This window comes from Elgaria multicarinata, chromosome 5 (assembly GCF_023053635.1).
Source record: "Elgaria multicarinata webbii isolate HBS135686 ecotype San Diego chromosome 5, rElgMul1.1.pri, whole genome shotgun sequence".
In the NCBI taxonomy this organism is placed as follows: Eukaryota; Metazoa; Chordata; class Lepidosauria; order Squamata; family Anguidae; genus Elgaria; species Elgaria multicarinata.
Window position 1 is genome coordinate 35,841,764 of NC_086175.1, and position 27,909 is coordinate 35,869,672.

The following is a 27,909-nucleotide window of genomic DNA, read 5'->3' on the forward strand; positions in this document are numbered from 1 at the left end:
AGCAAAATGCATCACACAATACACCTTAAACCCTGCTGCTTAACCAAAAGCTTTAACCAGCAAGGTTTAAGGTGTCTTCTGAACAGGCCCATCAAAAACATGGGCATACATTTCCCCAGACATAACAGTGAACATTAGCCATCGGTGCTAAGTTTGCAAATAGGGTGTGGTGTTATTTCCTCTCTGGATGGTCTTCCTTCATTTTGCCCAGGTAGAGCATATTTATTGAACACGAACAGTCAAAACACACAAATTTTGCCTTTGTCTTCATTGCCAGTTTTGTGAGAAGTCCAGAAGTTTTCATAAAGTATCCCAGCACTGCTTCAAAGAAAAAGTGTGTGTAACAAACAATATACAAACAAGTCTACTGCCATGAAGAGGACGTAGATCTAGTGGATTATTGGGATCACAGAGCAGTAGCTTAGAGAAAAGGGTGACCAAAGGGGCTGGCACAACTCCCCTGTGAGAAAAGGTTACAACATTTGGGGGGTTTTAGCTTAGAAAAAGGGTGAGTGAGGGTGGACAGATTAGAAATGTGGAAAATGATGCATGGTGTGAAGAAAACACTACAACCAGGGATCATCCAATGTAGTTGAAGGGGGTGTGCAGTGATACCAGACCAATGGATGTGCTGTAGAATTTCGTACGTCAAGATATAGTGATGGCTGCTAACTTTGATGGCTTTACAGGGGGATTAGTTAAATTCATGGAGGAGGAGACTACTAGTCATGATGGGTTATGTGCTACCTCAAATATCAAAGGCAGCTTACTTCCGTCTCTCCCTGCTAGAACGCCCCACTCCATCTGGTTTTAGGACAAGGGAAGCATGTAACAGATGGGTCCTAGTTAAGCTTGTGTTTATTTCCACTTTTATAATTCTGTGTCAGAGCTAGAGTATTTCATTTTTTGATCTGGAAGATGAAGCCTTAAATGTGCATCACGTGGAGTTAGAGAATACATATTTTTCACAACCCAAATCAGCTTGGAGCAGGCTGCATCTGACCAGAGGAGAGGGTTAAGCGTACCCTTCTGCTCCATCATAGTCTTATGGGTTACCCTACCCAACTGATACGCATACGTGGAAGAAAGAATCGCAGAACTCTACATACCATGTAAAGAAATAGAGCAAGGAGATTACCTGCTCTGCATGTTTGAGGGCCAGGCAACACGTTAAACGGTTAAAGGCATCTTTGCATTTAATGTGCAAGTACAAATAGCAATTACTGGTGTGGGGCACATGATAATTATTGAGATTGTAGGAGTTGTGAAGGGGGAATTTGGCCTTTTCCTCACCTGTTGTGGACCTGAGAAAATCCCATTTTCTGAAGACTATTTGCTTCTCCTTCTGGTGCCAAAGGCTATCTAGATTGGCCCTGTAAAAGAAAAAGTGTCCTTCCCTGAGCATGATCTTTTAATGGTCCTACTGAGAGGAAAAGACTGTTGCTGTTTAACATTTTATTACTTGAAAGTTCCAACAAAGCATACAGGGAGTTTACCAAGAAATTACATTACCTATGTCTCCTAAGGATGAGCACTGAAGGTGACCTATCATTCTATCAAGTGTAGGATTTCATAACGGTAACAAATCCATCTTTTCAGGCATGAGATTTTATAGAGCATGTCTTGTCTCACCCGAGTGCTCCGTGTTAATCCCTGCTGCTGAACAAAATCCAATCCCACTAGTCCTCTCATGTCCTTGGGAAGATGCTTTTTCATTGATTTGTACAACTGTTGTAACTAGTTTGTTCCAGAATTAAACCCTGCAAAATGGCAGAAATCCTTGTTCACAAGGTGTTACAGTCCAACTGGGATTTTGGTGTGTGTGTGTGTGAAATGCATGTATAAATGGAAATCGTAGTCCAAAGCAGTCAGAGTATTGCCTACCCCTTAACTGACCTTAGCTAGGGTGGCTATTTAAACACTGCTAAAAGAGGGGGTAATGCATCACCCACCCCCCAAAATGGAGAAAATAGGTTTTGCATTAAAATGGCATGTGCTAAATTAGAGGGCTAGATGCAAATTTAGAAATAATTACCATAATTTAAATAAAAGTATAATACATCTCACCATAGTGGGGAAAACTATGATCCACATAGTGAGCTATGTGCCTGCTTAGCCTGCTGACTAGGTCTTGTTGATGGGCAACTTCAAGAGTCCTAATTCCTTTCATAGGATTCTTTATCTTTGAAAATGGACTTGTACTGGACTTCAAATAGAGGATGCCCTTAAATAGAAGACTATCCTTTGTGAAATAGGACACATGTCTACCCTAAACATATCATTATTTAGATTCTTACGCAGAGACAGGAGAGCTCCACTGTCTACATGCATCTTAGCTTGTGCTAGCAAGGGCCAAAATATTTTTTAAAAATTGCTAAAACAAAAAGGACATGGACAAACTGTTTGGAGGACTGAGGCCTACTACTTCCTGTTTAGATCCTTGCTCATCCTGACTTGTGAAATCAGCCAGATCTGGGATGGGTATTTGGACCTTGGAGGTGGTCAGTGTCTTCTTGAGGGATGGTGAGGTCCCTGCAGCTTTGAAGGAAGCAGCAATGAAGTCCCCACTGAAGAAGTCAAATTCAAATCCTGGAGCGTGTAGTGGCCTCTCAACTCCAGGTGGGGTTGGGTGATCCTGATTATTTAGATCAATTACAATCAAGTTTCAGACCTGGTTATGGGACAGAGCTTTGGTCACCCTGGTTGACGTACGCCAGGGAATGGAAGGTGGACTGCAACCCTAAGGGATCTGCAGTGACTGCCTATATCAGTGGTTCCCAAAGTGGGCGGTAGTGCCCCCTTGGGGGCGGTGGGATTGCATAGGGGGCGTTAAGAGGCAAGGGGGCAGCGGGGGGGGGCGCAAAGGGGCGGCAGGGGGGCGTTTGAGGTGGTCTTTTCTGAGAAGTGCCTCTCTAGAAAGTCTTAAAACCCAGGGACATTTTTATGGGAGAAGGTAGTTTAGTCCCAAGCCATATAGGGGAAGAATCCACACATGTATTAATACAGTTTAAGAAGAGTCCTTTTAATGGTGAATTGTAATGTTTCAAAAGCACCAAAATGCTAATGAAGAGACATACCCTGCTTGGTGTGCCCCGCCACGCTGGCTGCAAAACAGAGGCATTCGCTCTCTTTTCCCTCCCTCCCTAGGCAAGCCTGCGGCGGGTGCTTTGGATTTTGAATAAATATTCAATTAATTGTTACTGTTTTGAATTTTATTGTTATTATCTTCCTTAGTGGGTCAATGAAAACCGCTATTCTGAATAATGATTTTTATAGTGTAGGGTAGGGGGGCGCTGGGCATGAGTTTGTGGAACTAAGTGGGCGGTGACCTGAAAAAGTTTGGGAACCACTGAAGGTAGAGCCTTTAGTATCATAACACTCACTCTCTGAAGCTGTTTATTGATGCATATTAGACAGGCACTAACCCTTCTGGGGCTTCGGCACCTACTGAAAACGTACTTGTTCCAACAAGTATTTCCAGGAAAGTAATCTTGATCAGTATATAGTGATAATTTCAGGAAGATTGGTGAAACATTTTTGATTTTATGAATGTTAGAATGACCAATACCCCATTTACCCCTTTATAATGGTAGAATGCTTTTTTCCTGTCGAACCTTAACTAAGGATGTACGGCTATTTTGACTATTGCTTAGAAATTTCTTTTAATGCAAATTCATAAATATTAAAAACAATAAATCTTGTTGTTTCCTCTGGGCCCTTTAGTGGCTTTCGATACCACTGACCATGGTACCCTTCTGTATGACTTAGACAAATTCCTGGAGGAGAAGGCTATCAGTGGCTACTAGTCCTGATGCGTCTATGCTCTCTCCAGTTTCAGATGAAGTAAGCTTATACACTAGCTGCTGGGGAACATGGGCCGGAGGGTGCTGTTGCACCGTGTCCTGCTTTTGGATCTCTAGTTGACAGCTGCTTGGTCACTGTGTGAATAGAGTGCTGGGCTAGATGGACCCTTGGTCTGATCCAGCATGGCTCTTCTTATGTTCTTATTCACCTGCACCATCTTCAGGTGAAATCCATAGCATTTGAACCTCAATCACCAACAGTGGATTTCTCCACCTCCCAATCTGCATGACCGACATCCATGATGACAGCAAAGTGAACAACAAGATTCAGCTGTCTGTTTTGGTTCTTCTTCTGCTTCCGTCCACTCCAATGGGCTCTTTGCCTTACATAAAAAAAAGAAAGAAAATGCTGCATGCTTGCATTTATTCATTTTTGTCTTCATCCTTCACTCTCTTATTAAAATAAAGCAACTACAGACATTTTTAAAATGACACCTCCAATGGGCCCCCCGCCCTCAGTAACCCTATCTTCTCACCACCATTGGCAACAGCTGCTAATGCTCTTCATCCTCTCATCATTGCTGCTGCTTGCTCGCTTGAAGGGCAGAGCGTCTTCTCACCAGCAGAGTGAGAGGCAGGTGAACAAGCTGCTTGCCATGGTGAAGCAATTTTTGTGAACCGCCCAGAGAGCTCCGGCTATTGGGCGGTATAGAAATGTAATAAATAAATAAATAAATAAATAAATAAATAAATAAATAAATAAATGAGGAGTAGCAGCTCCAGGGGGCTCTTGCCAGGGCTCCCCTGCTGGGGTGTGGGCCCCTGACAGGTGCCCCACCATGCCTACCATTGATGCCAGCCCTGACTTAGACAACTGCTTGGAGGGGTCAGGGTTGTGTGTGTGTGTCTGTGTCAGTGCTATTACAGCTGGATCTGCATAGCTTGCTTTCCCTGAGTAGAAAGTGAACCACACGGCAAACTTGTAGAACACTTGTAAAATGTTCAAACTTGTAGAGTGTTTTACCACTCTCTCCTAAGAGACAGGTACATTCTTACTGAATGCAGTGAATGTACTTCTGTTCTAGACATTGATTTCAAGAAAAGCAGACCAGATATCCGTGTATTTATCCACTCGGAATTTGCGCCTATATAACAAGTTGATAGTGTTATTAGGTCTTCAGTCCATTGCATTATGGGCAGTGAGCATCTGTCCTTCCAAAGTGATAGTATAAGTTTTTTGGCTGTCATGATGGCCCTGAAGATCCATCTGCGCTGACCATGTGTTAACTTCCAAGAAGCTGGTAAGTAGTTTAGGAAGATGTGCACGTTATTCCATATTATAGATTGTTTCAATACGACGTTTATCCTTATTATAACCTCCTCCCCCAAAAGAGCAAGTTTGGACATTGCCAAAACATATGAGTTAAGGAAGCATTAAATGTACTACATCTCCAACAATTGTGCGATTTAGACAGACCTTTATTGAAAAGGCGTTGTGGAGTCCAATAAACCCAAAACAATACTTTTTTTTTTTGGCTGAATGAGACGTAGCCTAAGGTCCGTAGAAGCTTCAGATACAGATGCTAGAGCAACAGTCCATGGATTAGGCAAAATAGGACATTCCAATTCATTATTACAATCCTGTCTTCAACTGTATCATATTTATTTACTGCTACTAAATACTTATATATATGGGCTGTGGATCAGTTCAGTTTTTGGAATGAAGGATACACATGATGAAAAATGATGATATTCCTATATATGTAATGTGTTTCTCCCCCTCCTCTACACTATGTATTTTCAGTTCTGTTTTGTTGATATTCACAATAAAAAGGGGAAATTATATATATATATATATATATATATATATATATATATATATATATATATATAGGCTCAGAAGTAAGTCCCACTGAATTTAATGGGTCTCACTCCCAGGCAAATGGATATAGGATTTCAGCCTCATTTTTCCTTATTTGAGGCTGGGTAGTGATGAGTGTGCCTGGTATAATGCCAGATCTTCTAGGAAATATCTTCCCCCTCCGTTATGCAACTGTGCTGAGCTTTTCTTTTACCAATGAAATTTAAGGGGTGTGCCCACTTGGTTCATGTGGCAGCTGTCAGGGTTTATTAGTTCCTAATACTGTGGAGGGCTGCTCAAATTTTATTGCCATTTCTTTATAGCGCTCTTCATGAACTAACCAGAGTTGAGGAGAAAGGACCGGCAGTTGTACATTTTTGCCTTCACTTTTCTGGAAACCTGCAACAACAGCAAAAAATAGGTATGTTGCTGAATGCCTCACAGTGGATGTTTAAGGAAGGCAGTTTAATCATCGCAGGATTTTAAAAATTACACTTAATGCCTCTCAAGCCTTCATAGGAGGTAGTGTATGTTTAGATATATGGAACTGTTCTTATCAGAAGTGTTTCAGTCTTGGTCAGAACATATACAAATTTAATCAGCAGGGTAACAAGCTGATATTTCTGAGCCTGGTAGGCTGTTCCAGATTACAAATAACAATGTCCTCTGGGGATGACCTTTAGAATAACATTTGTTAAAAGGCCAGAGTGTGTAGCTAAACAATGCTGTGGCTCAAAATGCAGCAAGATTCTCTGGTGATCCCTTTTTCTCTGCTTCTACAGAGCTAATACATGATCCTATGAACTTGGATTAAGCTACATTGAACATGGTGGAGCTTACGTCAGAGTAAATATGCCTAGGATTATATGGCCCATTTTTCAAAATCTATGTTTATATTCTATATACATACAACTACGTTGTTTGTTTTTTATTCTTGTTAGCAGTGTAAGGACTCTCAAAACAATGGGTTGTATCCAGGTTTAGTCCCACTTAGAGTGGACCCATTGAAATGAATGGGACTTATAATAGACTAACATTGGCCCCTGTTAAGAAGATACCTTAAACCATGGCTTAACCATGGTGGTTAAGCCAGAAAGCCTTATTCACTATGGTTAAAGCCATGTTTTAAGGTGTCTTTGAACAGGGCCATTGCATACAACTCAATGTCACTCCTCTTCTGATGGAATGGCAATGGAATTCCAAGTATGTGTAACACCCAGAAAAAAATGGATCTCTGTTGTGAGGATGTTTATTATCATTTGCTGTTACATGACAACCCACCTATGCACTGTAATACTGTATATTTTATTTCTGCCACAAACTGCTTTGTCACCTTGGTGGGTTAACAACTCCTAATAGGGGTTAATAACTGGGGGTTGACCATGGTTGCTGTAACTACTGTGAACATGTTATATGTCACAGTGATTGTTGGGGGGAAAAATAGGGTGCATGTTAACATTCTTATGCTAGTGTTCACAAGCCCAGACAAAAAATGCTGATGGTCACTGAATATCAGCATTCATACGATGAAGAAGTGGGGAAAATAGGCGTCCACAGATGAAATATATTAAATGAAACAGATATTCCTCCAAGGAATTGCTTTGTGAGGACAATTGCTGATAAAGGGCCTTCTTCTGAGAACATTGTGAAAAGCCACATGGAGCTCACAGTCTCTACCAAGGCACTTCATTCATTCTGCCATAAAGTCCATGTTTATGGCTCTGACACACTTCAACCTGAGCTTACTAATATTTTAGCCTTGATTGTTGCTACCACAGCCTACCAAAAATTGGTGCATTCGAATATTATTATTGGTTGTTGATTAACATGGTAGATTCATAACTCCTCTTATTTATTAATTAAAACATTTGTATCCTGCCCTATATCACTGGGATCTCAGGGCGGCGTACATTTATCTGAAAGCAAATGCATGACCAATGGGAGAAATGCCATGGGTTCTAGCTCCTTACTATACTCATACCCAGGTGTGTGTATAATTCCTCCTTGTGTTGATATCTAGGCATTTCTGTTTTCATTTCTAGTAACTATAACCTTATCTGTCCAGTACGTTGTGCAAAATGGATTCAAAATCATTGCAGCACAATCGCCTTGTATCGGAAGAAATATCTAGAAAGCCAGACCACAAAGAAGGTAAATATTCTCCCTGCTGATTCCGCTTCCTGGTTTTGTCCTGCTAGTTTGCTGGAAAAACATGCCTCATATTTGCTGATTGGTGATGTATTAGCTACTAGTATGAACAACAAAACATTGGAGTTTTGCATCACTGTTCAGGATGGTTTTCCTTTCTCCACCCAGTCAGTCAGTATTCTGTGGCCAGTGAGATCTCATTGGGCTGTTTGGGGGTTTCCCCCTTAGGTTTCCAGCCCCAAAGATTTGTGTGTGTGTACTTCTGGAAACCTCAGGGTTCCTCCAAGCTTGCACATCAGTGGTGTCATTTTGTCTACTTAAGGAACGGCACTCATAGCTTATAGATGACCTGAAAACAAAAAGGGATACATATAGGAAGTGGAAGGAAGGCCAGGCTACAAAAGAAGAGTACAGACAAGTGGCGCAGAAGTGCCGAAATGGCGTCAGGAAGGCTAAAGCTGTGAATGAGCTGAGATTAGCGAGGGATGCTAAAAGCAATAAAAAGGCTTTCTTCAGATACGTGAGTAGTAAAAGGCAGAGGAAAGAAATGGGGGTTCAACTGCTTAATGAGGATGGCAAATTGCTAACAGATGACAAAGAAAAGGCTGAAGTGCTCAATTCCTACTTTGCCTCAGTCTTCTCCCAAAAGCGGGTCTATGACCACCCTGGAAAAAGTGAAGCAGAAGTTGAGGGGGCAGGATTACAGTTTGAGATTGATAAACAAATGGTCAAAGAACACCTAATTTCCTTGAATGAGTTCAAATCTCCAAGGCCCGATGAACTGCATCCTAGAGTAATGAAGGAGCTAGCGGAAGAACTCTCCGAACCTTTGTCTATTATCTTTGCAAAATCATGGAAGACGGGTGAGGTGCCGGACGACTGGAGGAGGGCTAACGTTGTCCCTATCTTCAAAAAGGGCAAAAAGGAGGAACCTGGGAACTACAGACCAGTCAGTCTGACATCCATCCCTGGGAAAATTCTGGAGCAGATTATAAAGAAGTCAATCTGTAAACACCTTGAAATCAATGCGGTGATCACTAGAAGCCAACATGGATTTGTCAAGAACAAGTCCTGTCAGACAAAATTGATCTCATTTTTTGATAAGGTAACCTCCCTTGTGGACTGTGGGAATGCTGTGGACGTCATATATCTTGACATCAGCAAAGCTTTTGACAAAGTACCACATGACATTCTGATTAACAAACTAGCTAAAAGTGGGCTAGATGGAACAACTATTAGGTGGATTCACAGTTGGCTACAGAATCGGACTCAAAGAGTACTTATCAATAGAACCTTCTCAAACTGGGGAGAGCCAACGAGTGGGGTACCGCAGGGCTCAGTGCTCTTCAACATTTTTATTAATGATTTGGACAAGGAGGTGCAGAGAACGCATATCAAATCTGCAGATGACACAAAACTGGGTGGGATAGCTAATACGCTGGAAGACAGAAACAAACTTCAAAGTGATAGGCTGGAGTGCTGGGCTGAAAACAACAGGAATGAAATTTAATAGGGATAAATGCCAAGTTCTACATTTAGGAAATAGAAACCAAATGCACAGTTACAAGATGGGGGATACTTGGCTCAGCAATACTACAAACGAGAAGGATCTTGGAATTGTTGTAGGTTGCAAGCTGAATATGAGCCAACAGTGCGATATGGCTGCAAGAAAGGCAAATGCTATTTTGGGCTGCATTAATAGAAGTATAGCTTCCAAATCACGTGAGGTACTGGTTCCTCTCTATTCGGCCCTAGTTAGGCCTCATCTAGAGTATTGCGTCCAGTTCTGGGCTCCACAATTCAAGAAGGATGCAGACAAGCTGGAGCGTGTTCAGAGGAGGACAACCAGGATGATCAGGGGTCTGGAAACAAAGCCCTATGAAGAGAGACTGAAAGAACTGGGCATGTTTAGCCTGGAGAAGAGAAGATTGAAGGGAGACATGATAGCACTCTTCAAATACTTAAAAGGTTGTCACACAGAGGAGGGCCAGGATCTCTTCTCAATCCTCCCAGAGTGCAAGACACAGAATAACGGGCTCAAGTTAAAGGAAGCCAGACTCCAGCTGGACATCAGGAAAAACTTCCTGACTGTTAGAGCAGTACGACAATGGAATCAGTTACCTAGGGAGGTTGTGGGCTCTCCCACACTAGAGGCATTCAAGAGGCAGCTGGACAACCATCTGTCAGGGATGCTTTAGGATGGATTCCTGCATTGAGCAGTGGGTTGGACTCGATGGCCTTGTAGGCCCCTTCCAACTCTGCTATTCTATGATTCATGAACATTGGAAATAGAAAGAATAATGTGTGTGCAAACACAACTGCAATGTTAAACTGGCAGGACTTAACTGGGAATATCCACTAATTTTTGTGTGAAAGCGAAACAAAGCACTAGTCCTCACAAGTGTAGTTCCATAATTCCACTATACCACAGTGCCACCTACAGGTTATATAGTGGAAACTACAGAAAAGCAGGAAAGGAAAATAATCTGATCTTAATTCTGCAACAAAACCAGAAGCAGAAACAGCGAGTTAAACAGCCTCGTCTAGAAAAGCTCACTTGCAATTGCAGGAATTAACCTAGTAATGCTAGTGCTTCAGTCAGATTAGTCTGAGCTGCTTGCTGTTTCCCTTCGGCTTCTCAGAGCTGCTTGTTTGGCCACAAATAATAAATAATAAGTCAATAGATAAATGGCCTGGAGGAAGTGGGAACTATTTTCAGAACAGAAACATACTTCTCATGCTGCCCCAAATAGTTGCCTTATCCTGTAGGAGAACACCACAGCTGCTATGGTCAAGAAAAGACGAAGTTGCGACCCTGTGAAGAGACACAGAGTTATGTTCAGAAAGGGCATGTTTTGCAATTCTCTGCATATATATTACTTTTAGAATGCAGGTGTGATGATCAAACTACATGTTACATTAATTGCGTAGAGCGTAGCTGAGAATAATATTTTATTTTACTCTAGACTAAGTGTGCATGACCCTGATTTGGATAAGGACCACCATATACATGAAGAGAGGATTAAACCTTCTTTCCCACCATGCCCTGCTTGAAGCACCCCCACCAGAGGATGTTAAAAAAAGTGGGGGAGCTTCCATTGATGCCAACATCCCCCTTTTTAATTTGGCCTGGAAATTCCCATGTCCACTGCACCACACTCCTTTTTAGGCATAAGAAGACAGATGAGAGAGAGACACTAAATGAAGGAATGAAAGAGCAAAGCAGCCGGAATTCAGGCTTCAAGGGATGGTGGGAACAGTTGTATGAGGGGAGGAAAGATAAGAAGATGTGTGTGTCAGTGGTTAACGGTGAAATTGCATGTTGCATTAATTGCTTGGCATGTACTTAGCTGAGCCTATTCTTTTCTACTTTAGAGTACATGCATGCGTCCCTGATTTGGATTGGGACCAGTGCACATCAAGAGGGGAGGACTAAACCTCTCTCCTCTCATTTATTTCCCCAAATTCCATCCCCACCCCCAACATGGGGATTAAAAAAACAAAAACGCTTCTATTGACTTCATAGAATCATAGAATAGCAGAGTTGGAAGGGGCCTACAAGGCCATCGAGTCCAACCCCCTGCTCAATGCAGGAATCCACCCTAAAGCATCCCTGACAGATGGTTGTCCAGCTGCCTCTTGGATGCCTCTAGTGTGGGAGAGCCCACAACCTCCCTAGGTAACTGATTCCATTGTCGCACTGCTTTAACAGTCAGGAAGTTTTTCCTGATGTCCAGCCGGAATCTGGCTTCCTTTAACTTGAGCCCGTTATTCCGTGTCCTGCACCCTGGGAGGATCGAGAAGAGACCCTGGCCCTCCTCTGTGTGACAACCTTTTAAGTATTTGAAGAGTGCTATCATGTCTCCCTTCAATCTTCTCTTCTCCAGGCTAAACATGCCCAGTTCTTTCAGTCTCTCTTCATAGGGCTTTGTTTCCAGACCCCTGATCATCCTGGTTGCCCTCCTCTGAACACGCTCCAGCTTGTCTGCGTCCTTCTTGAATTGTGGAGCCCAGAACTGGACGCAATACTCTAGATGAGGCCTAACCAGGGCCGAATAGAGAGGAACCAGTACCTCACGTGATTTGGAAGCTATACTTCTATTAATGCAGCCCAAAATAGCATTTGCCTTTCTTGCAGCCATATCGCTCTGTTGGCTCATATTCAGCTTGCGATCTACAACAATTCCAAGATCTTTCTCGTTTGTAGTATTGCTGAGCCAAGTATCCCCCATCTTGTAACTGTGCATTTGGTTTCTATTTCCTAAATGTAGAACTTGGCATTTATCCCTATTAAATTTCATTCCTGTTGTTTTCAGCCCAGCACTCGATTGAACTCCATTTCAATCGAGTTGAAATGGAGTTCAAGGGAATCTCAATTGGCTTCATTTTTTCCTCTTTTTAAAAGCCCTGTGTATAGAGGTGAAGGTGGAATTTCTGGAAGCGAATGGGTAGGGGGAGGTTTAATCCCCTATCCCCGTGCACTGTAGTCCCAATCGGAATCAAGGCAGCGGGAATTTCCTCTAAAGTACAAAAAGAAGAATAGGCTCAGCTACATGTTACGCAACTAACATAGCATGTAGTTTGACTCTGACAATCTATGAGCTTTTCCACACAAAGCTGTTAATTGCTGTATCTACTTTTGGTTTCATCATAGAACTGAGATTTGAGTTCTATACAAAGAGCTTTTCCTTTCCTGCTTTTTTGCTACATAACCTCTAGGTGGAGCTGTGCTATAGCAGAATAGTGCAAATACACAAATGCAAACATCTCTTTCACAAATAACACCCCATTTCCCCCATTCTAAAAAACAGAAATGAAACTGGAGGATCAGGTCGTTGCCTAAAGAAACCATAAATAACCACAAGTAGGGAATCATGAGCCGCAATAAATGCCTCATGTAGAAAAGCTCTACGAGTTATGAATAAATATTAGATAAGAGTTATAGGGCACATTTAAGCTGAAGCAGCGAAGCATGTTGCTGCGATCACGGAAGAAAGAATCTGTCAAAAGCACAGCTCAGATCCCCAACCATTTTTCTTCACCACATTTATAGACATGTGACCTAGTAACCCCTGAATCCACTTTCTAGTATTTGGCAAAGGACTCATTGCCTTCAGCTTTACAGAGATGTTTTCACATGTTGAAATCCCCATTGTGAAGTCATGAATGGATGCAGTTTCCCAGATACATTTCTAGGAATGGTGGTAGAGGGGTGGGGGGAGGAGGGGGCAGAATCTTACATACAAAAGGAAAAAAGAATGACACTAAAGGATTATGGAGTTAAAGTGAACTCAGCATTTACAGGTTTCCTTAAAATAGAAGCAAGAAAGAGTAGAAGGGTGGACCTTTAGCAGTTTCAAGGAATATGCTTGGGTGAGCAGTCTAAATAAGATGGCCAGTCAATTTATGGGACTTTAGTAAGGATCCAACAGGGTGGAACGGAATATGCACAAACGTTAATACCTTAATCTGTTGGTTGGATGTTGTATTTATAATTGTGTGTACATAAGCCGTATCTATGCCTGGGTGAAGTCCTCAGCTGACCTCTTCGAATGTGCTCGTCTTGAACTTGCTTGATTTTACAATACCACTGACAGTGCAATTCTATGCCTACCCCACGCCACCCCTACTTAGAAGCAAGTTCCACTGAGGAATAGGATTTACACCCAGGTAAAGGGGTATAAAATTGCAGCCAGAGATAGATAAATGTTGCATTAATCCTTGTAAGGTTTATGGTTACACTGTGAGGACTGCCTTTGGCAGGGTGACAAAAAGTGTTTGTGAGGGCAACTGGGGAGACTGGGGTGGGACTTCAAATGTTTTTGACCAGCCTTCCTCGACTTCTGAGGTGGTGGTAGTAGTGAAGGTATAACACGAAAGGCAAAAGACTCTCCATCTCTCTCTCTCTCTCTCTCTGCTATGATAGATCAAGAAAAGAAAGTTACTGTCAGTGGGGAAAATAACAGGTCTGGGATTATTTTAATTGAGAGTGGGTAGTGCAGGGAGTTAAGAGTTAATCACTCTCCCACAGTATTACGTTCTCTATGCAGATTGCACTCCTAATTTATTTATTTTTTAACCTTTTGAAAGCATTTAACTAAAAAACAACAAAACCAACACAAGAGAGCCTGTTTATGGATCTCCTGCATTGCTTCTAGTTGGTCCTGAGTCCCTGACATGAGTTGAGAAGGCTTTGATGTTTGCCACCCATAGAGGAGTCACACTTAGGGCTTCTCTGTATGAGCAATTTATTGCGCGCTCATGATTGGCCACTCATGGAAGTTTGCAGGTCCTTTACATAATGGTATCAACCTCCAGCACATCTCCCACGCCTCCCCCTGGTAATTTCACTTTTAAAAAGATCAGAGACAATGCACTGTTTAAAATTATTGTGGGATATCGTGAGCCACTAGACAGTGCTGTTTCATTTAACTTTATGGAGCATTGGGAAGAGGGGAAGTTTTCAATTACAAATCACATGGTCACGATCTAAAAGAGCAATACTCAACTCAGAAATACCCCAGAAGTAGAAAAAAATGGTAAGGGTGCGAGTCCCCCCCCCTTAATGTAGAAACGTGCTCAGACCAGAAAGAGCTTCTGAATCATTCCAGTCAATTGGCCCTGTATAAGTAATGCAGCTTTTAGGATCCAGCTATATATGCCTCCCATGATGAAATCTGAGGTTCTGAATGGAACCTCAGAAACTGGAGCCAATTTGGCTAGACTAGCTGGCTATCCATATAGATCAATATCCACTTGAAAGTGAATAGATATACGGTCATGGAAATATAGGGAAGTTGTGGGAGAGTTGTTTGTTTGTTTGAAGCTGGAGCTCCTGCTGGCTGCCTCTACGGCCAACTCTGACTAGCAACAACTCTCTAAGGTAGCAGGCAGGAGTCTTCCCATCAGGCTGTCTGATGCTTTCATAACTAGGTTCTGGTGCTTACTACCAGTCAGCTACAGAATTCTTCTCTGTCATATCAAATGCTTTGGTCAAGCTGCAGGTTGGGGCCTTTCCTCATGCTGAAGCACCCTGCTGGGGTGCCTCCCCTAAAGTAATGTCTGTGCTGTAGGCCTGTTTCAGGCTTCTGCCGGACTCCCATTGCATCCTGAAGAATGGTCAGGAAATCATCACCAGGACTCCCTGTAGGATCGTTCTCACCTGCTTTCATCGCTGCCCCTGTGTAGATGAGAGTTTCTGTGTCAGAGAAAGAATGTGCTGTCTAAGAGCTAAACACTGCCAGGGCATGTGCTACATCACCATGTTGCCATGGTCTAGGGTTTCGGTAGTTGTGCCAACTGGAACTGCTTCAGAGCTTTTCAGGACACTTGAGGGCATCGCTGGAGTCCGTACCATAACCCCTGTCATCTTGATCTCCACTGTCTCCTTACAATTGGAGGTAAAGTCACCTTGTCAGTACTTTGTGATGAGATACAAGCATAGTTTCTTCAGCAACTTAAGTATTCTAGGTGGATTTTTTCATTCCCAGGTGAGATTGCTCCTATGCCCTGGTAGATCATTTGGAGAAGAGCAGGAATGAATGGTCAGTTCTTGAAATGGATGGATGTAAACAGTGGGCTCCCACAAGGATCTCTATTGGGAGGACTGGTGTGGTGCATTTTAACTTGTTTATAAATGATCAGGAATTAGGAATGAACCAGTAAAGATAGGTAAATAAAAACATTGACCCAGTATGCAGCTGTTGTGAAAAAGGCAATTTCCATGTTGTTGATCATTGGGAAAGAAATTGAAAATAAAACTGCCAATATCATAATGCTTTTATAGTAATATTCAGTGATACCACACATGGAATGCTGTCTATAGTTCTGGACAGCACACCTCAAAAAGGTGCAGAAAAAGGCAACCAAAATGATGAAGGGGCTGGAGTAACTCCATCTGTGATGTGTCATTCTTCCCCTCATGTGATTATTTTATCATCACCACTCCACTTTAATATTTATAAACAACCCAGTACAAATTCTACCTCCAGAACTTAAGGCCTATATTCATTAAACAAAAAACCTATGTTTTACAAAACAACGTTAAGGCTCTACAGTTTTCAACCAAGCACCAAAAAGCGGGGAAATTGGGAGTTAAGGCTCACAAGCCTTAAAGCCACAGCCTCCCTAAAGAGGCAATAAGTGCAAGTGAAATTCTCCTTCTCCCAAAGCAGATACTGTAAACCATGAGGTCAGGATGGAGAATATGGTATGCAGAGGTGACTGTGGGGTTGTGAAAAACTGATGACAAACAACTTAGGGCCACCTACTTCTCTTTTTTTGTTTAGAGCAGCCCTTCCCCAACCTGGTGCCCTTCAAAGGTGTTGGACTACAACTCCCATTATTGCGAGTCAGTATGTCCCATGGTCAGGAGTGCTGGGCCTTGTAATTTGAAACATCTGGAGGGCAGCAGGTTATGATATGCAATATGATATGGGGGAGGAAGCTTCATCAAGCAGCAGCAATGATGAAATGAAGAATAAAAGAACACACACACACACACACACACACACACACACACACACACACACACACAAAGCAAGTTGTTAATTATAGGATTATTGTGCTGGAAAGGAGAGGAAATTCACAGTAACATCTCTCACTCTCCCCTTTCCAAGGTTCCAGGCAGTTTTAAAAAGGCTACAATCCCCATCACACTTACTTGGGAGTAAGAGCATTACACTCAGTGGAATTTCTGAGAAGACCACTGATGATTCCACTAAGGAAATATTTGTGCTAGTGGAAGCAGGCAGCCATTTTATTTCCAACATTCTAATCTATCTGAGGCAGGAGGGAGGGGGAGAGCGATGCTACTGAGCCTGTGTCGTGCTATCCCTGAATTAGGCTTCTGTATTCATTCTAACAGGATGAATAAATATTAATTAAAAATCAGTCGAAGGGATTTTTTTTTTTTTAAAAAAAGGCATTCTACCAACTACAATGAAGGAGGAAGAAGACACCACCACTGGATTAATGGGTAAGGGGCTGAATACTCCAAATTTTATAGATAAAAAAATCACCAGCCTACATTATCAGAACCATTTTGATTCAGAGAGGTTTTCTTTTCTTTTCTACTTTAAACTGCCCCCTTCCTCAATCTTTCACAAATCTTCTTGAAATTTTCAGGGTATGTAAAACCAACGTTTCTTCCTGGCATTTGTAAATTTCAGGAAGATTGGTGAAACATTATCGATTTTATGAACGTTAGAATGACCACCCCCCAATTACCCCTTTATAATGGTAGAATGCTTTATCTACTCTCCGACCTTAAGTACAGGGACATTGCCGTGTCCCTGTAAATACCATTAACCTTCTCCTTGAGGTACTATCTTAGAGCAAGTGTATGTGGAAGGAATACATCACTTATAACCCCATTTAGGGTTATGATTGTCCCTTGATCAGTTAGCTTATTCACTTCAGCAACCACTACTCTCCTCTTTTGGTGAGAAAAACCTTTTGTATACGTTTATTTTGACACTACCACAATTCTCCTCCTTATGAAAGGTGAACCTTCAATTTCTTTGTGTGTAGATTGATAGCATTTGGCTTATTTCTTCTGTCGTTTTATTTAGCCCTCTGTTAGTAACGAACGATACCGAGCATTGCATGGTTAGTAAAAACAAAATAAAACTTTATTTATAAGGTTTAAGAAGTTTCAGTTCAGCTCAAGTTTCATGTAGTTAAATTGACATTTCAAGTTTTTATTATTTCCTTGCCTACTTTATCACTTCTAATAATCAGACACTGAAATAAAAATAAATGTACCCCTTCCACCTCCAGGATAATCTAACCCTCAGGCTAAAGCTCCAATGCCCTAATCCTACCCTCTGAAATCCAGTCCCTAGCTATCCCAGGAACCAAGATGTCATGGCTTGGGCTAAAGAAACCTACAGGACAAGTAGAAAATGGCCTCATCCTTGACTGCTTTTAAATATACTCCTCCAACCTCCTTCATGAGGTCTAAACCAGTTACGAGAATATTTTGACTTTTCTAACTGGCCTCTTTGTCTCATTGGTGTTGAGGAAAGGAAAAATAATGTTCTATTTTTACGTCTTCATAAATGCGAAGTATGATGGATGACCATCATACTAAACAATTCATTGTTGGGAACATTTGTGGGCAGTGACATAACTCAATTGGCTAGGGTGGGCTGCCCGGATAGAGGTTAGCAGCTTTGTGATTAGGTCATTGCACTATATTTAGCTGAGCTTGGCTACTGTTATTAATATATACCATTTTTTTATTGTTTTATTTCCAGGACAAAATGGAGATGAGCAGCTAGTTGCAGAAATCATGGGGAGGTGTTTCTTTCCATCACTGATAACTAACCAAGCCTGGGAAGGATTTCATTTTGCTGGCCAAAAGATAAAGATTACAGAAGCCACCGAGAGTTACGGAGCTGTGGTCTGGCCTTCGGTATTGTAATCCAAAAATATTATTCGCTCTGTGATCTGAAACAAAGCAGTATAAGGGGTTATGTGTCACCCTTGTAAATACGTCCAAAGTTACAAGTCTGAATTTTTTTTTATTAGCCTGACAAGAATCAAAAGCTCTAAATTTCCATGCTGGTGATGGAGGGGGGAAACCCCCCCCCCACCTTGACCAGCATTGAATGCAGGCTGGTAAAAAAAGAAAGCAAGCCTTCTACTACCAAGGAGATTGGTGGAGGGACGGAATGATCTATTTTCCATCTGCTGGGCCAGCTTCATTTCCATTCTGGTTGTGGAGCAAGAGTTTGCCCTTCCTCTGTATCTAGCATAGAAACAAACCAGGCAAACAAACATACAAACAAACAAACTAGTGGAGGAGGGGTGGAACGCTACGTCCCTCCTCAGCCAGCCTGCTCACTAGCTCGCATGGAATTCCTAGCTGCCTATGGTAACCAGCCAATATATTAAATGCAAGGATGGTCTATTCGAAATATATGGGCAGCTGTTGAAACCTGCAAAAAACCCAAAAGCCCTATGGAAAACGTGTCTGTAAATCTGGGGAGCCTACGTGTGTGTGTGTGTGTGTGTGTGTGTGTGTGTGTGTGGATTGTACTGTCTCACCTGTCCTTCTAGTTTACCTGCCCGTATTCCTGGGCCTGGCTAGGGTTCATGAATTGGGCATCAAGTTCAAAAGGGGGCCTAAGCCAATGTACTTTCCACAACCCAATGTCAGAAGCGAGGCACATGCAATTAATATTATTTATTTATTTATTACACTTCTATCCCACCTGTCTTCCAACATTGGTATTATTCATTTTGTTTCCAGGCACTCTTCATCCAGACACTAGCTAGACTCAGAGCTCTTGCATTTTCTCTCCATGCTCTGGGACTTATAATAAAAAAGCATGCTGTATGCCATGTTAAATCTTCACAAGTTTCTAGCTATGGGAATCATTCATGACATGTTCCCCCAACTGAGCATAGTAGCCAGAGGGGGACAGGTGGACAACATACAGCGCAATAGAGTGAAAACTGTTGGCGGAAGTTTTAATTTGTGTGTTTTTAAAGACCATTGCTAGAGATGTTTCATTAATAGTAGAAAACAAAAATATGAATTTGTTTATTCTTAGAACAAATATGAAACGTTAATAGACTAGGAGTGGAGATATAAACTAATGTTATCAAGACTAGGGCTGTGCACTGCCTCGGTTCTGAACCCCAAATCCGAAGTGGATCGGGGTGATTCAGAGCTCTGGATCATGGATCTGAGGCAGTTTGGCCAAAGGCCAAGGTGGTCCGAAGCCAAAGCCAATTGGCTCTGAAGCTTCGGACTGCCTCGGTGCTTCAGAGCTGCCCCTCCAGTCTCCTTTCCTGCTGCCTCTGTTCCTGCCGCCATCTTTCTTCTGGCGGCTTCCGGTGCCACCACCGGAAATGAAAGGGAGTAGGCTGCACGATTTTAAGATATCATGTGGCCTACCCCTTTCATTTCTGGCAGCAACACTGGAAGCCGCCAGAAGAAAGATGGTGGCGGCGACGGAGGCAACACGTAATCCCCTCTCCCCCCTTTCCTGGGTCCACCACCGGTTTGCGTCCAGCAGCTTCCACTCCAACGACGCTGAAGTAGAGTGGAAGCTGCCGGACGCAAGCTGCCACTTCCGGTGGCGGATGCAGGTAAGTGGAGAAGGGGGGAGGGGGGCTTACCTGGTGCCGGATCAGCCTCTGAGGCGGATCGGGGGTGGTGGTGTCCCCCTGCACAGCCCTAATCAAGACCTCTTAGAGACGTCTTACTAACTATCAACAGAAAGCAAGCCTGAGAATTGCATTATGGGACACACATAGAATCTTCACTTAAAGAGATACTAACCAGTCAAAATAAACAACATAATACAAACATGTCTCTAACTGATTAACTATCTGAGTCTTTGCTGCACTCTTCCCTTATGACAGGCTGTGTTTCTTGCACACTCGACATTGATTACATCTAACAGAAACAACAACAACACTTCTAGTATGCACATTCAGATCAGGTTAACAAATGATTCCCATGGCTGGAGACTTGTGAAAATTTAACATGTGGATGCATGACATACAGCAGCATGCTTTTTATTATAGGTCCCAGGGCATGGACAGAAAACACAATGGCTCTGAGTCCAGCCAATGACTGGATGAAAATTGTGCACTATATGCCCAATATAACATGTGGAGGAAGGAAACCTTGCAAAGGTTTAGATAAGCTGCTTAGAAACTGTCTTGGGATTTTTCAGTACTTTGGAGCCAGTAGAGTTTATGTATTTCCTGTGCTACCAGCTGTAAATTCTGCAAAATTTCAGGACATCACTGCAGGATGGGGGGAAGGGCCTAAAGGAACTAAATATTTGCCATTTAGCTCCTTCCATCCAGAACTGTCTGTATCAGCAACCTCTCCATCTAGTTGCCTCGGAGGGAAAGGTGAGATAGAAAGGCACTTTTCAACTGCCATTTTGCCTCAGACCAACTGCCATTTATTTATTTATTTATTACATTTTTATACCGCCCAATAGCCGAAGCTCTCTGGGCGGTTCACATTTGGCTCCTCCTCTTCCAAAACTTTCTCATGCAGTCACCATGGTACTTCAATTGACTTATTTGATGGTATATTAGTGTAGTAAGTAATGTAACTACCTAGGTATTTCCAGATGAGTCCAGTTTTCTGTTGCTGTTTCTGCTAGCAAAATGTTTAGGCAAAGTTGTGCCCTCTAGGGAGCACTGCTCCATAGTTGCTACTCTGTTGCTCATGTAATTTCAGCTTGTTGCAAATGCAGAAGGGAAACCGTAAGCAGAGCCACAGTAAGGAAACACAATTTCTCCCTGTCTGAAGCCCATTGTCCCGACACTCTTTTCTGGCAGCTAGACAGATAGGACTGTTGTAACCAAATTGGCAGGTTCTCCAAATATACCATTTCCACAATCATTGATGTAGGTGGTTCAGAAGATGTACTCGTGACAGTAGAGGACTCTTCTTTAGAACAGAGAGCAAGACAAGGTCTCTCTTACAATTCACTGTGCAAGCCAGATTTAAGTCAAAATGTTGAAGGGGTTTTACAGCTTACAGAAAATATTCTAGAGAACAAGGAAGTTCTGGGTTTTCCTTTAAATTCCAGAGTATTTATTTATTTTGCATTCTGCTTCTCAGTCAATGTCTCCTGAAGCAAGACAGGCCATGTCCACAGGCTCACAATCTAAAACAACACGACACAGAATGAAAAAGGAATTTAATGGGGAGGGAAAACGGGAAAAATAAAGTCTTTCAGCAGGACTGGTAGAATGGCCCTGTTTCCTCCTTTCATCTCTCTCTGTTACAGCTGCCGGAATATCTGTTCATATATTTGTCCTGTCAAAAGGTGTTCCTGTCCATATAAACTGCAGTAATTTCCCCCTTTACTAGGTAGTTTATACTCATTATAGGGCAGCCTATAATGAGTATGGATTACATTTTCTTGGTGCTGTGGCTAGCAAAGGCATTTATTTTCATTCTGTTTTTGTACTGCTACAGTTTCCATGTCAATCAGCCCTTGCATTGTTGGGTTTGTTTGTCTTTTTCATCCCCAGGCTCTTGTTCTGTGCCACTTTTTGGAAACCAATGTGAAATCGTGTAACATGGTTGACAAAACTGTCATTGAAATTGGAGCAGGAACAGGTCTGGTCTCTATAGTAGCCAGCTTCCTTGGTGAGTAATAGTAATTGAAAGACTTGGCCTCTGTTTCAAAAATAGCGCATCTGATATGGATATCTCCATGGATGTAAAACAAAAGGCAGTGGCAATGTCAGTTAGGTGCAAAATTAGCTTGTTGCAATACTAAGGGCCGAACTAGATGAGACACCAATTAAAAGTTGAATTGCTGTTGTGGAGTTGCTGATACAGATTAGGGCCCTAGCTGCTTGTGGGAAAGTAGGGTTTTTAAAATTCCTTTCTCCCCGATGGCAGTTCTGATTAGAGATGTGAAGGCCTGGGTGGGTGGGTGGGTGGGACTGAAAATTTTAGGGAAAAAACAAGTTTTCCTCCCCAAAGCCTTTTTAGGTTTTTTCCCCAAAACTTGGGGAAATTGGGGGGGGGGGGAAATGAAGAAAATGGATTATGGAATGTTTTATTTTAGCATGACGAATAAAATGTTTAGAACAAGGTGTTCAGATATTTACTTCTCCAAATGATTTCTAAAAACTATGTACAGTATCAGATTATTACAATTTCTGTGCACTGAGCACAAGCAAGTCCTAGGTTGCAAACTGAAACTACAAGTCTCAAATGCAGGAGCAAGATGCATTTCTGCCTCTAGGGAGCACTGCTGTTGAAGCAGAGATTGAAACTGATAGTGATAGCTATAGCACAGAAAATGACTCTGATTTTTTTTTTTTTTTTTTTTTTGCATATTCATCTTGGTCCCTACCTTTTTCTCATTTTTTTATAGGAATGAGTGCTTTACACTGGAGGACTAGCGGAGACATAAATGTTTTTCTTTGTTACTAATGTTGATGGTTTCTTCTGGGTTTTTTTTAATTGTTTTTGCCTGCTCCTCATAAACTGACAAAACCAAAAGAGGTTCCTTACAGTTCAGGAGTTTGTAGCTCCATTTGTTACCAAAAAAAGCAAACATTTAAAAAAGTAAATTCAATTTGTAATACTTGTTTGAGTACACTGGGCTTTTAATATACCAAATGAAATAATTTTATGCCAAACCAACTTGTACATAATTATATTTTATGTTCCTAAAGTAACAAAGTGACTTTCAATTTGTAAAAAGTGCTAATATTGCATTTTTTACAAAAACAAAAAATTCAAAAAAAAATTCCATTCTTTTCTGGGGGGGCGGGGAAGTAGACACACACACCAGGGTTTTTTTCCCCATGGCTTCAAAATTTCTGGAAATTTTACATCTCTACTTCTGATACAGATCAGCTTCCCTGCCTTGCGCCTACTATTTGCGTTGGATAAAAAAAGCTCCTACTGGAGCAAGTGGGAATCTTCTATTGCAAATTGCAGGACTGGGGACTTGATATACCTCTCTGTCTCTGATTATGCTCTATGTCAGAGGTGAGCAGAAGGTAGATCTCCAGATATTTTGGACTTCAACTCCCAGAATCCCCTGCCAGCATGGCCAATGGCCAGGAATGCTGGCAACTGAAGTATAAAACATTCTGAGATCTACTTTGTGCCCACCCCTGCTCAACATATATTTTGTAAGCAAAACAACTAATACAAAAACGCTGTGAGTCATTCATCCAAAGGAAACTAAAGTTGCTGTGGGCCTTTACCACTTGGGGAACTGGGGAGCAAAGAATAATATTGTACCTATCAGGGTAGGCCCTGGCAGTTAATTATACTGGCAAGAATTTCGGCAAAGCTGTTCTCAACTTGCTCTTTGAACTGTCCACCAGAAGGACTTTCATTCTCTGTCCCCTTCTGTCACAGGCGCGCGTGTGATTGCCACCGACCTGCCTGAATTACTCGGAAACCTTCAGTACAACCTTCGCAGAAACACAAAGATGAGATGCACACATGAACCCCAGGTGAAAGAACTGTTTTGGGGGGTTGACCTGGAGAAGAACTTCCCCAGGTCTTTGTACCGGTTTGACTACATCTTGGCTGCTGATGTGGTCTACCACCACCCTTACCTGGAAGAGCTACTTCTCACCTTTGACCACTTGTGTACGGAAAACACTGTCATTATCTGGGCCATGCGATTCAGACTCGAGAAAGAAAACCAGTTTGTGGACAGATTCAAAAAGCTGTTTGACCTGGAAGTGATTTCTGATTTTCCTAGCTTAAGTATAACCCTGTTTAAAGCGAAGCGAAGACACAGGGTGAAATGGTCCCTGAATACTGCATCCTGACTGTTAATTAGTTGGCTGTTTATACAAATGTCTAATTGTTAGCCAGCTCTGTTAGAGGGGACACATTAATTTTCAATGTGCAAGATTGGTGGCATGCTTGAGGATTTGATCTTTTCCCTGCAGTCTGAAGTTGTACAGTCCAACTACAGATTCATGATGTGAGAATGGGACATTGCAAGTCTAAGGTTTGTTGTTGTTGTTGTTGTTGTCGTTAATTACATTTCTAACAGCTCTCTGGGTAGTTTACAAAGATTAAAACATTGAACATTTAAGAAAACAGATATACAAAATTTAAAACCCGTAATTGTGGTCCCAAGCCATGTAAGGCTTTATAGTTTAAAACCATTACCTTGAATCGGGCTCGGAAACATACAGGCAGCCAATGCATGCTTTTATGTAAACACATATTGGACTGTGAGGCCAGGCCCACATCCTAGCTTAATATCTTCACCTTCAGCAAAACATTATGTTGGTGACGGAGGGCCGGCCTTACCATGATTGGGCAGAGTGAGGCAAACGCCTCAGGCAGCAGATGCTGGGAGTGAGGGAAAGCAGCGAGCTCTTGGGGGACAAAGCTGCACTACAGTGCTACATGGCCTGCCCTCTGCCCCCTATACTAGCCTGTGGCTGTTCTTAGAGGTGGCAGAGGATGCCGATGTTGAAGTAAGATTCAGGTGCCAGTCTCGTCAGCTTTTGTGGAATAGAATAGGGCAGGGGGAGTGGGGGTGCCATCATGTCCTTTGCCTCATGCAGAAAATGCCTTAGGCTGGTCCTGAAGTGGTAGGTATGGATTTGTGAAGCCTCACATGATTAAATGCTGCTCAGTACAAAAATCAAATAAAATAAAATACAGGCGAACAGGAAATAAACTTGTCAGGCAGGAAGCCAGGCTAAGACTCTTCCTCCTCACATGCTAATTTCCTGAATGCTGGGACTTTGGTGGGGTGGGTATCATGTATCCCTTTTTTGCAGACTGAAATGGTATAGCCCACAAACAAATGTACTTTCTCATAGTCTGTTTCTGACAAATAGGCCTAAAAAAGGCGCCTTGATGCTCCTTCACAAACAAATGAGTTGAGGTGGGTGGCTGTTAACAAGAGGGACTGTCACCCAAAACAACACTCACACATCTTTTCTCTCCTGATAAAACAAACATGTGAGGTGATGTCTCTTCCGAGTTCCCCCACCTAGCAATCAGCGGCCAATGAAGTGGAAACATGAAGCGCAATGATATCTCTGGTGCTTCCAGATGGAGGGCTCCTAGGGGTACCAATGAGAAGGCATTGTGCTGCTAGTCTGTCTTTTCTTTCTTAACATTATTTGTGGTAATAGAAAAGAATGAGGAAGTGGTAGAAAACCATGGGAGACTTATGAGTAGGAAGTTCTCTTCTGGACCCACTGTAACATTCGAGGAATGTCTGGAAGCACCCCTGGTCATGCTTTTTAAAAACTGCACTTTACTCTAGAGGGAGGAGGAGGAAGAAACAATAGGCTGCTAATTTCGATGGCTGTCACCATGCGTTTCTAAGAACCAAAAGTACATTCACAAGACTGCTCCAACTTGGATGCTTTCAAGGCAGATTTTGTCATGTCTTCTGTTAACACTATAAGGTGGTGACTGGATTTGAGATGGGGTGTTTTCTCGCTCATCTTTTTCTCAGAGGATTTACTACACATCCCACTACCTACTCACCATCTTGCAATATGTAATTTTTAAAGTCAACGATGCTGACTTCTTTCATTGGGTAACTTTGCATGTTCTGTAGGGGTGTTCCTGTTATAATGTGTTATCTCTCCCTCCTCCTCCTCCTCCTCCTTCTCCCCAACCTCGAGACTTTGGGCTGAGGCTTGGCTGAAAACTGTAATTAAAAAATATAACAGTACATTTTTACACATTTAAAGTATCTATGTAATGCTTGTCACTGATAGACTTCACACAGTAATGTCAGAGGGTTCATTCACACGTGCATGTTCATAGCTTGTTTTTAACATCAAAGGATGAAGTGGGTGTAATTGATGATAGCTGATAAATTTCTTGAGATCTCACATCATTTAGAACAATGCTATCCAGTGGAGTCAGTTCACGTCTTGGCTATCATGTGCTGTTGAGTAATAGAATTATATAAAATATTGTGGGTGGGGGGAGGAACACAGCTGGCTCACCCATGAAACAAGTTGAGGTGGCTACATAGATTTGAATATATCAATTTTAATACATACACATGAAGTGTGTGTGTATGTTTGTACGAATATACAGAAGGTTCAGAACTATACATAACTTCAACAAAAGTAGACCAAATATCCAAATAAGTGTCCATTCACAGGTGGCATCTATATACCACCCATTCAAATGTTGAAAGCATGGTAAGGTCTTCAACTCATTGCATTATAGGAGGTAAGTGTTTATCCTTCCAATGTTGTAATATCAGTCTTCTAGCTGTTAGAAGGTCATGGAGAATACATTTGTGCTGACCATGCGTTAATTTCCAGGAAGCACGGAGATCATTTAAAAGAGCATGTGCATCAGCAAATATGACAAAATGTACCAATACGAAATCTATGTAATAATCATCTCCCCAAAAGTGGCAACTAATGTGTTCGAGAAAGAACAATTGGTGACATTGCACAATATCATTACTGATCACGGGGCATGTCTGTTAAGGAATCAGCCTTAGCTTCCAATTTCCTGGCTTTGTGAAGCTTGAAGCAACATGAGATAGCCTTACTTCTGGTCTTAAACTGGCAGGTAGTTTTTTTTTTTAAATCATTGAATAACTCATATATTTCTGTCATTTTTCTCTCCTAGAGCTATTCTAAACAGCAGGTGCCAATCAATCAATTCTGCAATTGCATTACTCTGGCAAGTTCATATTAAAATGAACAATTCAGCGGGTGATTCAGTAACATTCCCTCCAATGCCCAGTCCCCTTAGCAATGCTCCTTTAAAAAAATACACCTTACTGCATGTACAGGGTTAGGGTTCTGTGCCAGAAATGTTCAGCTGTGCTGCCACCCAGTGGTTGTTTGAGATCCAAGCAAAGTGAGCTCCTAGCACAAAGCTGAATTGAGTGCCAAAAATACCAAAAATTGGTGTCTTTACTGTGCATCACATGCAGTTTACTTGTGCTCTCTCTGATGGAGAAAATTTCCACTTTGGAGGTGTATCAGTGCACACAAGACCATCTCTTGTTGTGATCAGTGTCTCAACCAATGCACGTAGCCACGCACTGTTGTCTGGTTTTGCCTCGTTCTTTGTTTGTCACATTGTACTTGCTTCAAGAGACAGGGTGCATGTCTCGTTTGAGTTTTGTCACAGTGCCCGGGAAGGATTGAACTGCTTCAGACTGCAGATGTGGGATCACATATTTCAGGACAATTTTAAAAGATAAAATCCTGCAGTGGAATGTTAGAATCATTCAAGCCTAGCCTTCCTATTGGCACAAAAGGTATCAATTGCAGGGGAGCTCTCTGTGTGGCAGATAAAGATGTTGGCTCGCAGGTGGAGAATGGGAACTTGAGAATGAGGGAATTCATGCCCCCCTCCTTTTGCTCATTCATCTTTCCCAATAAAGCAGGAGTATTATCCTGCAAGCAACACTGGTAACAGGAATGCTTACACCATGTTCAATGACCTAGCATCCTCCAGATGAGTTTAACTACAACTCCCATCCTCCTCAGACATCATGGCCAATGGATCTTTTAGCATCTCTAAACTTGCTCAGTAACATTTGGGTTTGTAGCCTAACCATGGCTTAGCGTGTTGTCTGAACAGGCCCAATAAGGCTGAGAAGCGGATGG

The 27,909-nt window shown here is 42.1% G+C and overlaps 1 protein-coding gene across 2 annotated transcripts; it reads left to right on the forward strand.

Moving 5' to 3' along the window:
* The first annotated feature begins 6,426 nt into the window (after nt 1-6,426).
* Nucleotides 6,427-24,331, forward strand: LOC134398703 (protein-lysine methyltransferase METTL21E-like). Of its 2 annotated transcripts, XM_063126126.1 has the most exons (5): nt 6,427-6,510; nt 7,685-7,815; nt 18,072-18,229; nt 21,832-21,949; nt 23,690-24,331. In XM_063126126.1, the coding sequence occupies exons 2-5, from the start codon at nt 7,743-7,745 to the stop codon at nt 24,109-24,111; spliced, it is 771 nt and encodes a 256-aa protein (XP_062982196.1). In that variant the 5' UTR covers nt 6,427-6,510; nt 7,685-7,742; the 3' UTR covers nt 24,112-24,331. The 2 variants fall into 2 exon arrangements, with proteins under 2 accessions (XP_062982196.1, XP_062982195.1); XM_063126125.1 differs by lacking the exon at nt 6,427-6,510 and having other exon boundaries at nt 7,482-7,815.
* The last annotated feature ends 3,578 nt before the right edge of the window (nt 24,332-27,909 follow it).

What these genes read in the sequence shown, in the direction of transcription:
- LOC134398703 (XM_063126126.1), top strand. Translation starts at nt 7,743, where the DNA reads ATGGATTCAAAATCATTGCAGCACAATCGCCTTGTATCGGAAGAAATA. An exon ending in AAAGCCAGACCACAAAGAAG is followed by an intron (nt 7,816 to 18,071) that starts GTAAATATTCTC and finishes TTTTATTTCCAG; the next exon opens with GACAAAATGGAGATGAGCAG. An exon ending in TATAGTAGCCAGCTTCCTTG is followed by an intron (nt 21,950 to 23,689) that starts GTGAGTAATAGT and finishes CTTCTGTCACAG; the next exon opens with GCGCGCGTGTGATTGCCACC.